Source organism: Haliotis asinina, chromosome 1, assembly GCF_037392515.1.
Source record: "Haliotis asinina isolate JCU_RB_2024 chromosome 1, JCU_Hal_asi_v2, whole genome shotgun sequence".
Classification (NCBI taxonomy): Eukaryota; Metazoa; Mollusca; class Gastropoda; order Lepetellida; family Haliotidae; genus Haliotis; species Haliotis asinina.
The window spans coordinates 11273517-11288052 of record NC_090280.1 but is presented as its reverse complement, the minus strand read 5'-3'; the positions used below and the strand labels follow the sequence as shown (position 1 = coordinate 11288052).

The following is a 14536-nucleotide window of genomic DNA, read 5'->3' as shown; positions in this document are numbered from 1 at the left end:
TGGACCCGACGAGTTCGACACAACGGGGTTTGACTGTATTTCTGATGTGGTCAGACATGGTGAAGATGGACCATGGATGACGTCTGTGTTCAGTAGTGAGGTATTTCTGATGTGGTCAGACATGGTGAAGATGGACCATGGATGAGGTCTGTGTTCAGTAGTGAGGTATTTCTGATGTGGTCAGACTTGGTGAAGATGGACCATGGATGACGTCTGTGTTCAGTAGTGAGGTATTTCTGATGTGGTCAGACATGGTGAAGATGGACCATGGATGAGGTCTGTGTTCAGTGGTGAGGTATTTCTGATGTGGTCAAGAGTTGGTGAAGATGGACCATGGGTGAGGTCTGTGTTCAGTGGTGAGGTATTTCTGATGTGGTCAAGAGTTGGTGAAGATGGACCATGGATGAGGTCTGTGTTCAGTGGTGAGGTATTTCTGATGTGGTCAAGAGTTGGTGAAGATGGACCATGGGTGAGGTCTGTGTTCAGTGGTGAGGTATTTCTGACGTGGTCAAGGTTGATGGAGATAGACCATGGATGAGGTCTGTGTTCAGTGGTGAGGTATTTCTGATGTGGTCAGACATGAAGATATATTAGTTGACAACTGAAATCAATACATTTCCACCCTTTGTCACTTTTATTGAGCTGAAAGATGGTAATCAGAGAAAACAAATGAAATACACAGACAAATTGTTTTGCAAGAATAATTACATGAAGTATTTGCTGTTTTAACAAGTATAATAAGTCTAATATTGTGATCACCCACGCATCTCCCACTAACTCGCCAAAAGTCAATGGAGGGAAAACATTTACTGATGTGGCTAATTGAGATATGAATTGATGATTATGACACAAAGAAGTATGGGGTTTCAACACGAAATCTATTTTCAGTCTTGTTAGGTCACAATCTCAATTACCAAAACACAGATTATTGACATGTCTCCAAATATTGCTGAAAATCTGCAGAAAATATACCAAATATTAACTATGACAAATAAGGAATTGATTCTAGTATATATAAAGGTCTACATGCGCACCACACCCAACCTACCTGGCAATGAGTAAGGTAGCAAGTGCACTGATGTCCTGACTGTTGCTATCATCGTTCTGATGACAGGAAGCAGACACATTTCACCGACATGCATGATAAAGGTGCTGGACCCCGCCCATAAACCAATCTTCCAAGTACTACAGTCACAATCACCAGATAGGCAATGTGTCCATGCACCAGTCACGCAAAAGTCTACATGGCTGTTTCAGGGTGGGCCATTCAAAAGGTTCTCAAAGGCAATTCTTTGTAACCCTGTTCTGAGGCAATTGTTGATGGGATATCCTAAAATAACAGGTCCCAGTTCAGTTCATTGTATAATGTATATGTACTCAATATGTCATATCTCCATCTTTGATATTTACAGTATTGAATGCTCAGGTAGAAAAGTATTGGAATTATCAAACTTCGATGAACAATTTCTTTTTCTAATATGCATATGATCAGTATTTAATTAAAAATATTACATAAATCCCCGAGCTCGAGTGTTTTTGATAAGTCAGACATAAACAATAAATTGTGAGCACATTTGGAAAAACGTCATACTCATGCAACAGATAGTGACTGTTCAGTAAAAGACTTTTATCTGCAAGCCCATCAGTTGTGTAGGACAAAAGAGAAAACCCCAGAGTGGTCCTCTGCTTCAACACAACTGACATCAGCATATTACAACTGCAAATAATATTTTATCATCTTACCTCACATAGGAATGTCGCTTTGATTGGCTAAGCGCTATTCTATTATTTTCAATGTACCCCGCTTACAGATGATGTATTATTTTCAATGTACACCACCGGAAATTCCAAACTCTTTTGGTGCTTCATGGTAGTACTTCTTTGTCTCAAATAACACTGAATCACGCATGAAGCATGGAAATTACCGATGTTTTGCTATTGAAAATCGATGGATGGGAGATAACTCTAAATCTGTTTACCTTGTGTCATCTGCAAAATGGCAATTCGCCTCGCATTCAACAGAAGTGCTTCAGACAGTTCAAAATTAAAACTGAGGTGTTCGGTAAGAAAAATATGTTGTTCAATGGTCAATCGGGGCCCATGGGCTCATGTATCCTTGAGGTTTGTTTATGTTTGTATCTGTCTTACATGATACACATAATATACAGACTCTTTACAGAACACTCTGAAAAAGAAACAACTTGACAGACATGTAAATTGCACTGTTACTGTGTGAAATTCTCAAAGTACCAAGAGGTCCCAAGAGGTATGAGCTATCCTGAGGTTATGCTGAATGTGGGATTGCTTCTATAGAATCATGCTATCAGAAAAAGCATTATATCCTCTAATGAGTGGAAAGGTAAAGCTAGTACATGTCAATATTGCAATACTTTGAAAAGGTCACTTTGTCAATAACAGTGAATTAGAATGTGAATAGATCCATAACTTGGTCTGTGAAACTATAAACTTGAATCCAAAATTACAAATTGTGCCAACATAAAGAGCTACAACTTTGTGCAGTCTTCTGTGCTTCAATTACTTGCCACAGGAACAATGGTTGGATTGACACATTGTTTGACTGGCATGTTTTAGAAGCTGAGAACTGAGAAAATGGAAACATTTCTGTAGGTTTCTCAACTCATGAATACACAGTATTCTTTAGAGAGTGGTCAAATATAGCAGGGTTTGAACTGAACTTTTCAAAAAACTGCTTGTGACTTTTTAAGCTACAAGCCAAATGAAATTTCAAGAAGCAACACCATAAAAATAATTCCAAAATCAATAACCTTTAGTTTTCGCCAGCTTAAATAAACATTTTAAACAATGATACAAGTCTACTAACTATTAACATTTGACATATCTGTGAGTACATGTCTCACTCTTTCTCTGTACTGAAAAACTGTAACACTGTCTGACTAGTCAGTTTTCATAGGTAAAGTCACTGTGCACTGCAGGTATCATATGGTAGTAACTACAACTTGTAACTGACAATGTTTTTATCAAATTTATCAGGGTTGGTGATCAAGAGTCAAACTCAAACTCTTTCTCTACCTGGTCGAAAAACCACAAGCTCACTTCCATGCCATTGTCAACATTATATTGTAGCATGATGTCACATTATATTGAGGGCCTTTGAAACAGTGAGTGAGTGAGTGAGCTTGGTTTTACACCGCTTTTAGCATTATTCCAGCAATATCATGGCTGGGCACACCACACATGGGCTTCACACATTGTATCCATGTCGGCAATTGAACCAGTGTCTACAGCATGACAAGCGAATACTTTAACCACTAGGCTACCCCACCGCCCCTTGTTTGAAATAAAGCACTGGTTTTATATACTGACAATATCAGACTCTGTGAATTCTATCTAGATTATTAGGTTTCAATCTCATTGCTGCTTAAATGTCATGATAATCTGGCCAATACTTGCATCAATACCACCAACACAGTTTTACGTGATCCATCAGAACCCAAAAGCTGACCTGTGATGATCTTTGTTGAATTAGTCTATATTAAACCATGCTTGTTGTGAGACACGTGTGTAGAATGATACTCATGTTGTTGATCACTGGATTTTCTGGTCCATATTTGATTATTTACAGCCCACCGCCATATAAATAGAATATTGTTGAGTGTAGCGTTAAACAACCAACCAACCAACCAACCTAAAGTTCAAGAATGACTTCTATCACATGCACATTTCTACTTCTGTTTTTACAGGATGAGCGTGACCTTGAACTTGTTTGTGGTGACAGTAGCGTGCTGTGTGTTGACACTGTGCATGGGTTTTCCCCGCGCTGCCCGCCAGAGCTTCTTCCGTTGCAGCGGGTGGGGTGCGGGATGCACCAACATGGACTACAGCCAGACAGCTGATGAGGATACCAGCGACGCAAGTGACAGTAGGGAGAAAGACGAGGGCGGACAGAAGCTGAGCTACAGCATGCCCTACCTCTTTACATCAGGTGAGGTCTTATGTACACCTGTACTCTGTAGCTCTGCTCTAGTACTACACACTGCAAAACTTACTAAGGAAGAGCTCATAAGAAAGGTTACTGCAAAAATGAGACGAAGGGCATTTGCAGAAACTACTACACTGACTATGTAAGATGGATTTTGCATGGGATGCTGCAACGTTTGTCTGCATTTCACATACAACAGGCTTAACCCAGGATTTAAACCACTGTCATTTGATCAGAGGATGGAGCACTGAGCACATATCTGTCTGTCACAGATGTCTATGAATATTTTTGAAAGTTTCAATTATTTCAGTTAAAGCCATCATCAAAATACATCTCAAACTATAAATTATTTGTATTCGTTCATTGTCATATCACATCTCCCTGCAGTAATGGCTGATACACCTGACAGTGTATTACATAAACCACACCTGGATGATACAGCCATGCCAGCATTATCATGGCTCCACTTAATTAAACCACTTGTGTAGATCTGTAATATGCTGAAGTATTTGAGATGTTGGCAAGGGGATAAAAAGAACATTGTCCAATGTGAGTATTGCAGCCATGTCATCAGTGTACTGGTGTTGCAGGTCGGTCCTGGGGTGCTATAGGTAAACGATGGGGCCCAGCCAGCTGGCACTCGGACCCCTATCTGAGGCGCATACTTCTCCCGTACATGCTGTCTGCCAACAGTGAGTATAACACAGACACAAAAGGCTCTATATATGTTTTGTCAGGATGTATTGTTCTCTGTCTCTGTATGTGATGTCAGTGGAAGTCAGATTAACTGAAATAATCTGAGATTAGTCACAGTGACTAAACAACCAAGCAGTCAATCATGTTTTCTATTAATCGAACACAAACAATTTTGGAAGACATACTTTTCGCAAGGTTGGTTTTGTCTATGTCAGTATATGTACATTTCATTAGCACTATAAGCTTGTTTCAAGTTACGATTGAATTTATTTGAAAGACTCCAGGAAATTTATGTTTCTGACATACCAGTAAAGTAATCCTTTCAAGATGAGAAATTTGCAAATGCATTTTGTGCAATTTGCCAAAAAAAAACCTAAAACCTTTGCACATTAACACAAGTAACATGAAAATTCAATTAATGACACTAACCGATAATTTCCTATGAATGGTTGCAATGAAGCACTAAACACTTTAGCCCCTTTAACCAATTCCCAACACTACTGACAACACCACAATCACATACAGTCGAACCCCATCTATCTGGATGTTTTGGTTTCACTTGAAAATCGTCCGGATAGAGAGACGTCCGGTTAACTGGATCAAACTAGCATAACCTGTAAATTAAGTGAAAGAAAGAACATTCATGTATGTATATCAACAAATCAACCATCGTCTGGAAGGTGGGGTGTCCGGATATGTGGGGTCCGAGTAAACGGGTTTCGACTGTAGATGTAACAATGTGTTGTTGATGACACCAAACCAAATCATAATGATGGCATCTGCATCATATCTTATTTTGTTAGGAGTGCTAAGTCAGCAGAAACTGCAATAATCTGCTGTGGAACAGACCCCCATTTACTTATCTGGAAATAATCTTCTCAACTGTATGCCTCTAATTCAAGTATAATGTATATCTTTGTCTGCAGACAATGTGTGGGTGCGACACTACTTCCCTGACGAGTACCTTGCCTTCAAACAACAGTTTGGACGGTCTGCCAGTGTCCAAGCCAGCAAACAGAAGCGGGATGCAGGGGCACAATAGGCATAGCAACAAGTGTTGACACACACTGCTCATCGTGGAGACCAGAGACTCCCTACCGTCCTTCCACCTTGACCTATAGTATCACCATGTCTCACCATATACCCCTGGACCAAAGCCCCTGTCTGGACAATCAGTCAGCAGTCAGTAATATAACAACAGGACAAAATGATAAGTAACCTGAACATGTCGCAATCACTAATTCACAATAACTTCCTTTTGATAAAATTGGAAGAAACTTTCTCCCATTCCCCACCACCCAAAGACACTGCGAACAGTGTAGAATAAACTTTAAACAGCAGTTTGCATTCGAAAAGATTCCAGCCTGTACACCAGTGTATAATGTGATCCCTTATAATAATGTTATAATTCTGAATCAGTGTTCCATATTTCATACTGCTGAGAAGACTTGCTAATGCAAAACAGATAATGTTCTGAGTACACCTTGACAGCAGCCTGTAAGTTTATCACCATCTGACATCACTGACCGACTGACTGACTGAACCTGGTTTGGTGTAGTGGTGACTGTGTCACCCACATGTATCTCCCCTAGTGAGGCAATCACAGGTTCTACTGGTACTGTGGATAGTCACATTCCGATAGTTCATGTGTGTGTGTGCACATGCTCTGCAGCCGCTCAATGTGTCTCCTGCCTTACACAGTCACATCTCTGTACATCCAGTCCATCTGTCTGTCTGTCTGTCTACCTGCTTCTCAATGTTACACATATGACCACCGTATCTGTAAACTCACATTGGACAATAAATAATCTGTACGATCATACCGTTGCAATATTTTTTAAGGTGTCAGTCCTTCTTTTCCCAGGGACAAGTGTTATCAGGTGTTAATAAGTTGGTTTCTTCATTGTCTGATCATTACAATCAGGCAGCATGTGTACATGACACACCACCAACTATGACAGTATGAGTCATGAGCAGCACAACAACTGTTCCCTGGCAGACACAACCATCATGAACAACAATAAATCTGCTCAGGCCACCATGATGGATTCAGTGAAGAGACTCCGGTCTGAAGCAGGTATGCTGTGAATCAACTACACTGGAGTGTGAGAATCAGTTTGGCTTGGGGTTGTCAAGGTTTGCTCCTATGGTATCTAAATCTGGCAATTACCTAACTCTTTAACTAATAATCTAGGTTGCTTCGCTAAGGTGAACGAGTATAGTTTTAGGCTGTTTTACGAGTTTTAGCAATATTCCAGCAATGCCATCAACTCATGGTGGGGACACCACAAATGGGCTTCACACATTGTACCTGTGTGGAAAATCTTCAGTGGGTCTTCAGCGTGATGATCAAACTCTTCAACCGCAAGTCCAGATCACTGTCTCACTTGGCTAAAAGGCCAAAGGCACTAACAGTACTTTATCAGATTTTAAAATAAACTTTTTGCATCACGCCACACTGTGTTGACTTCATTATGCCCGTCTGGTCTGCCTCTTGTAATCAAACGTAGCCATGATAGCAGACGTCACTGTGGATGTCAGTGGTCAGTGCCATGAACAGTTTCCCACAGAACAACTAACTCCTTCGCACCCGGTTTCTGGGTTTGTAGTTGGTTCACTCAGCTAACATCACTGCTGGAAACATTACCTTTATCTTTTCTGAATGAAGAAATGTCTAAGCTCAACTCACAAGCAAACACTGCCATTGCAACATTTTGCATCTGTGGAATGTCACAGCTTTATCTGGATGTACTTATCTAATCATATGCTGACAGTAGAAATGTAATATTCATATTGCAATATACTGGTTAACGATGTTCATAGATGTAACTGAAGTAATATATAGAGGCAACATCATCAAACTGTTTCTCGTTTGTTTTCCTGGTTATGGGAGTCTTGACATATTGGGCAGACACATCAATAGAACAGCACACCAGTATCCCTGAATGAGGATTTTTTTATTAAGTCACCAATAACATTGCTTTTTGATTGTTTCCAATCAAATATTCACTAATACATAAATGACAAAAGTGCAGTTTGAATGGCTGTCTCTGAATGTTATGTAATTAGATTCAGACTCAAGCCATAACTTTGTTGATAATGGGCAGTTACAGTTGATATGCAAGAATGCTACAGTCACACAATTTCCCACTGTCACTTACCATTTGAAGGAAGTACTGACTGATATTCCATACATTATGAGTAGAGAAAAAAAATACATCATCACACTTACCATTCATCTCTCTCATTGCCCTGGCAAAATCATTGGGGTCCTTGAAACTAACAAATCCATATCCCTTGGTTTTGTTGCTGCGACGATCTCGTACAACTTTTGCCTTCACAAATGTCGGATACTTGGAAAAAGCCCGAGCTAAATGTTCGTCTGTTACTTCATTCCCAAGATCACCACAAAACATTCGGAAGTCATCTGAAATAAAGTATATATGATGCAAACTGTGAATGACCACAAGTTTTATGGGTGAAATGATTGTAGTTAGATATGAGGGGTTTACTATATGACCTGGGCAATCTTGGCGATACGTTTTGGGGATCGAAGGCATGGAGTGAGTGAGTGAGTTTAGTTTTATGCCAATCTCAGCAATATTCTTCCTATATGGCGGTAGTCTGTAAATAATCGAGTCTGGAACAGACAATCCAGTGATCAACAGCATGTGCATTAATCTGTGCATTTGGGAACTGATGACGTGTCAACCAAGTCAGCGAGCCTGATCACCCGATCCCGTTAGTCGCCTCTTTGTGGAGATAATGAGAACATAAGAGGACTGACATTTACAATTTCCTGTGAAAGCTGGATTTCTACCCAGGACTGGCTTGAAGTACAGTACTGCTCTCTCTCTCTCTCTCTCTCTTTCTGCCTGCGTGTGTGTGTGTGAGAGAAAGAAAGAAAGAGAGAGAGAGAGAAAAGCGTCACATCAATCACCACAGGAAATGTTCATTCAAGACAGTCCCCAACCAAGCCAAGGTTGACAGACATAATAAAAATGGTTACGGAAAGATAAAATTGGTATGTGACAGAGTTAGATATAACTAAAGTTTTGGATTTGTCTGAGCAGTGGTCACTACAGTCTGTAGCGGAAATGGATCACCAGAATCCATGTGTCAAGACTTGGTATTTACATGAGTGGACGTCCTGTTGAAGGGTGATCAGCAGCTTCATATATTATATAGAAGAAACTTCATGGATAACTACTTCTTTCATTTTGTGAGTGTTACGTTTAGATAAAGATTGTCCTGCTTGACAACAGAGCAAGAATTTCTATCAAAACATAACACTTTTGAAATAAAGAAGTTGTTTTCCATAAACTTTACTGAATATTGTGTGCCCCAACTTGTAAAATGCCAATCAAAGAAATTCCATATATGCTCTTTTAACATCTCAAGAGTTGAAATGGTGTGTTGCTGGCAATGGCCCCTGATGTTGAAACATTCTCCCACAGACCATCCTTGAGTCATGGCATGATGTGAAGTTACAAACAGTTTTCTTTATTTTAAAGTGTCAAAAAATTGAGCCAGGGTTGCCATCCCCGTACTGGAAGGCCGTGAGTGACATTTGGGCCACTGATCTAAGGAACCAAACTCATCCAGCCACTCTAGATATAGCTCCTGCTGAACATTCTGGGACAAAATTGGAAATAAGATTGCTGCAGGTAGACAGTAACTCACACTTTCCCATTTGGAACAGAGACTGGTGTCTGAGTAGAACCACTTGCCGAAGGCACTCTTTCAGACTCTTGTGAGCTCAATGAGGCAACATTGAATGGCCTGTGTGCGAGCTCAAGGGGGCCATATGCACCACTAAGGAGATTGTCCCTTTTTGTGTTTAGGGGTATCTCCAATTTATGAACTGTTATTAGTTTGAACTTATTGTAATTAAACATCAACATAAATTTTCAGCTGTTAAATTGTTAGTGTTTTCCATAGAATAAACGATTGGACATAATTTCAGTTATGTCCTACTATAAGCCAGATATATTCTGCGCCGTGAAAATATTGTGCCAACATAACCCCAGCCTGTTCTGTGACATATTACTTTTGCAAGAGTAGTATTTCCATCTTTTTTGTGAGATTGTTTAATGTAATTCAAGTAACATCTCAGCTCTCCTCGCCTCAAATTTCCCACTCAGACATGATGGTTAATGCTAAAATATACGCAAGAAGCATTTTTTTCAAAGGTCATAAATTAGCACGACACATGCACTTTCTTCCATAATATACCATGGGTAGTGATTTTTTTCACGCAAAACGTTCAGAAAAAGCATGATGTTACACAACACATTCACCTGAATCTAATGTTTTTTGTTTACGAGGACGGTATCCATTGTTGTAATATGACTGGCTGTCTAAGGCACATGCATGATTCTGACCAATGACAGTCTTCAGAGCAGACTAAGGCAGAAAAGCATCATTAGAAACCAATCTTTATCCAATAAAATCGCTTCATATATATGCAAAACTACTCTTGGCAAACTGATACTGTTGATGTCTATAACTTTCAAACGACACTCGCCATAAAATAATGCCTTGCATGTTATTGGTACGAAGCTTCCAGAACGGAGGTATTTTTGCCTTATGTCTCCCATTTTGTGAGCGGAAAGCCACTCATATCGGGAATAGATAACCATACATGTTATTTGAGAAATCATTTTATAATTAGTACATGCATCTGGTTGACTGGCATTGAAAGAGTTAATATTACTGCGCTGAGTATTTTTTGAGAAGAGAAGGGAAGGAAAGAGAAATGCAAAATTCATGAAATACAAACTGACACAGAACATTCCGGTTTACAGTATTTAAAAACTTGGCAAACAAACAGACTTGCAACCAAATAATATGAGACTAAATAATTGTTATAAGTAAATTAAATCCTCAACAGCCTTTGCTATTGTAACTTCTCATGTAAAACTGTTCCATCTTATGAATTCCACCCACCTTGATCCCATTCTGCAAGAGTTGGATCTTCCCATACTGTCCCTGCTGCTGTCCGAATAAACTTCTTCTTTTTCTCCTTCTTCTCCTTTTTTGAGCCCTGCACCATGTCGGCCTCCTGTTCCATCAGTTCCATGCCTTGCATGCCCATCCCTGTCCCCGCCTCCTCATACTCCATGTGGAGCCTCTCTCCCATGCTCTCCATTACCGGCATCACAGGCCCACTCTCACCTACAACAGTTGTAGTCTCTGTCACAGAAGTCTCACTTTTCTTATCAGGCTTGGGGAACTTCCTTACTGGAGGTGCCGAATACACTACTTTAGGTTTTTCTATTGTTGCCTCTGATCCAGGTGGTCTCATCATTGGATGTCCGTGACCTTGGTAACCATATGGACCATGACCCATTGGTGGACCTTGCATCGGATGTCTGATGGCGGGTCCCTTCATCATCACTGATGGGTGTCCGTAGTTGTGAGGCATTGGTGGTCTTTGTGGCAGAGGGGGTCTGTTTCCTGGAGGTGGGGCTAAGGGGCGGCTTCTCAGCTGTGGAGGGACAAATGCTGGTGAGGCATTTGGGAGAGGGGGAGGAGGTGGTGGTGGGAGAAAAAGGCCTGAATCTGATGATCCTGAGTTTCCTGTGGGTGGAGGAGGCGGAGGAGCCTGTAACACTGAAACAGAACACATCACATGATATACCAGTATTAACGGGAACTGTCAGAGAAACATGTAGCTTTACCATCTGGTTGTTTGTAAAACTTGATGCAACATCATCATACAATTAGTGCATACATCATACATTTAACGCCAAGAGCACGTTTTAGAGCATAGCAATGTAAATATGCACTATTATTATTGCTTAGTACAATCAACTAGTGAGAGAATGCCAATCTCAAAAAAAAAAAAAAACGCTCCTAAAAATTAGAAATGGAAGGCTAAAAGACACTAAAAAATAACATAAGCTTTTTCAGAGATTACTCCATTTCTTTTAGAGCTTACTTGACTAACAGAAACATTTTGAGGTGAAATCTGAAGCTTTCTTTTTCAGAGCAAATGAGCTAATCAAGGGGAGATAACTTATTATCAGTCCTGAATGTGTGCTATCTCCACCCTCCCTAGCCAATTATTTGTTATTATTTACATGTAAGCAGAGAAAAGAATACATTATATATATGTACTATTGTTCCAAATAAAAGTCAGAAAATAACATTACCCTGCTAACCATCACAGTATTACACATGATGATAAAATTTGATAAAACAATGGATTCTGATTTGATGCTAGATGTTTCTTGACAAAATAAGAAATGAATGTAAAATTACTGGTACATGGTCACAATACACGTTTGAATATGACATGTAAAAGTTGAAAGGTGACACTGCTAACTATTGGAAGAAGGAATGAATATTATTTTTATTAATAATAATATACAACTTTGATCTTTGAAATGGAGAAGGTAATGCTGTTGGTCTTTTCATATGTATTGCTTTACAAACTATGCTGCATGTGTAGTTTGAAAAAACATGCAGTCAATACTAGTTGCTCAAGGAAGATCACAACATATGCTGACCACTGAACATGCGAATATGTAAATGAATTGTCCAAGTTTCATTGTTAGTCTGGCCTAAAGTCCTTGAACCACAATATTTCCCCATCTTCCATGCCCTCTCTGCAGTGCTAAAGTCTAAATTACGCAAGTCTAGATTTCCTCCAGTTTTGAATCTCTGGTTCCCTGGGTCTCCTTTTCAATTTATATGGGTTAGTTTGTTACTTTCAAAATTATGTATATTCAGAGACTAAGCATTAGTGTAGCTTATTGGTATGCAGTAGATGTGTCTTGATGAGTAGAAATGTTGCAAAAACAAGAATAAGCAGACACATAGATTCTGAGGGGTGCTCAGTTACGTATTTATAAACAGACTGAATATTATCTGTTGAAGTGACTCTGAAAGTTTTTCAACCATCATAAACTAATTTAGGCAATGTTGTTGCAATTGCCATACAATTAATCTTGTTGCATGTATCCACATGAACAGCGACACATGTACAACAATGATATACAGAATAGTGTCTCAGTTGACAGAGGCATCATCACAAGTAACAAGAGTCATCAGAAGATGACATATTCCCCCAGCCCCCACATATTTGAAAGGACAAATCATCTGACAGTTACTTGATGTTTTTTGAGACTGAGTTTGAATTGTTTCAATGGAATTCATGAAGCATAAATGCCATATATCTGTAAACAGCAAAAGGCACCACTTCAATATCTGTCTCATATATCTGCCAAGACCTGCTGAAAGATATCGAATGCTTTTCAAGTTGTGCTCCAGAAACGAAGCCCATCCCTCCCTTTTGAGACTAAGTCTGAATTGTTTCCATGGAAACTGAGAAATAATAAATAACAAAAACCTGTAAGTAGCAAAAAGCACCAATTTAAGTTCTGACTGATATATATGTAAACCAAGTTTTGAAAATAGATATTGAACAGTTTTGAAGGTATGCTCCAGAAACAAAGCCCATCCCTCACATTTGAGACGAAGTCCTAATTGCTTCCATGGAAACCAAAAAAATGATAAATCACCAAAATCTGTAAATAGCAAAAGGCACTACTTTGCGGTCTGCCACATATATCTACCAAGTTTTGCTGACGATACTAAGAATTCTTCGAGTAGTGCTCCGGAAACGAAACATACCACTCACTTTTGAGCCCAAGTCCGAAACGTTTCCGTGGAAATTGAGAGAATAATAAATCACAAAAACCTGTAAATAGCAAAAGGCAGCACTTCAGGCTCTGATTGATATATCTACCAAGTTCTGCAGAAAAATATTGAACAGTTATTGAGTTATGCTCCAGCAACAAAGCCCACCCTCCATTTATACTAGGACCAAAACGTTTCCATGGAAACCAAGAAAAATAGAAAATGCCAAAAATCTGTAAATAGAAAAAGGCACAACCTTAGCTTAAGTTTATTATGTCTGCCTATTTTGGTGTAAAAATATTGAATGGTTCTCGAGTTATGCCCCGGAAATAAAATGATTATGGACAGACAGATGAGGCATGAACTATATCACCTCTCATGATATGCCAAGAGGATAAAAATCTACTGCTCGTTTCAGCAAATCAGAATAGAACAGAATTTTATTTCAGTAACAGGCCTCCAGCCTAGCATACATATTCTGTCAAGCCCTGTTTATCCGGACACTTTGGTTATGCTCGGGAATCGTCTGGACAGCGAGACGTCCGTTTAACTGGATCAAACTAGCAAAACAAGAAAATTATCTGAAAGCAAATAGCAAATATTTATTCATGTCTGTATATCAATGAATCAATAGTCCATAGTAACAACAGTGTTTCATCATACCATACAAGTGCACTGGTCAAACAAGGAAGGAAGAATGCATGTTGCAAGTTGTCAGGTTGTCTCAGATGTATTCATTTAGCATGAAAAGCCTCAGGTGGTAAGTGCAATAAAAGACGTAAATATATCACAAAAAGTCACTGTTTTGCCAACAGCATATTCTTTTTAGCATGTACAATTATTGAATGCAAGTTTTGTTTCACATACAAATCGTCTGTAGGGCAGGGTTTCTAGATAAGCAGGGTCCTGTCAAATGGGGTTCAACTGTACATAAATTGATGGATAATCTCTCCTCAATAAATGCCTTTGTCAACATTTCTTGTTGAGACTGTAGTTGGGCCACACTTCGCTACACAGATATTTCAGTGCCACACTTTCACATATCAACTACATAATATGTAGAGATAAATGTGAAAAAAAAACACAACTGTTTTTATCTATTTCTGACAGTGCTTTAGTCATCAGTTCCACATAAGGTGTACATGAAACCAGGACTTCTTAATTCACTTTGATATAGTACACATGTTACACTGATGCATGGAACTTCCCATTGCCCAGTATTATGGTGAGTGG

The 14536-nt window shown here is 39.3% G+C and overlaps 2 protein-coding genes across 2 annotated transcripts in view; one reads left to right on the top strand and one right to left on the bottom strand.

Annotated features, from left to right (window-relative positions):
* LOC137287166 (uncharacterized) overlaps nucleotides 1-6477 on the top strand; it is a 30415-nt gene extending 23938 nt beyond the window's left edge. Inside the window, exons 2-4 of the mRNA XM_067819335.1 lie at nucleotides 3723-3964; nucleotides 4552-4653; nucleotides 5584-6477. Of these exons, the coding sequence (XP_067675436.1) occupies nucleotides 3724-3964; nucleotides 4552-4653; nucleotides 5584-5699 (459 nt within the window). The 5' untranslated portion in view covers nucleotide 3723 and the 3' untranslated portion in view covers nucleotides 5700-6477. The remainder of the gene's footprint in view (nucleotides 1-3722; nucleotides 3965-4551; nucleotides 4654-5583) is intronic.
* The window catches only part of LOC137287157 (RNA-binding protein 42-like), a 54943-nt gene that overhangs the window by 37353 nt on the left and 3054 nt on the right, over nucleotides 1-14536 (bottom strand). The window contains exons 4-5 of the mRNA XM_067819323.1: nucleotides 10607-11272; nucleotides 7890-8084 (exon numbers count right to left, since the gene is read on the bottom strand). Coding sequence (XP_067675424.1) covers nucleotides 7890-8084; nucleotides 10607-11272 — 861 coding nt within the window. The remainder of the gene's footprint in view (nucleotides 1-7889; nucleotides 8085-10606; nucleotides 11273-14536) is intronic.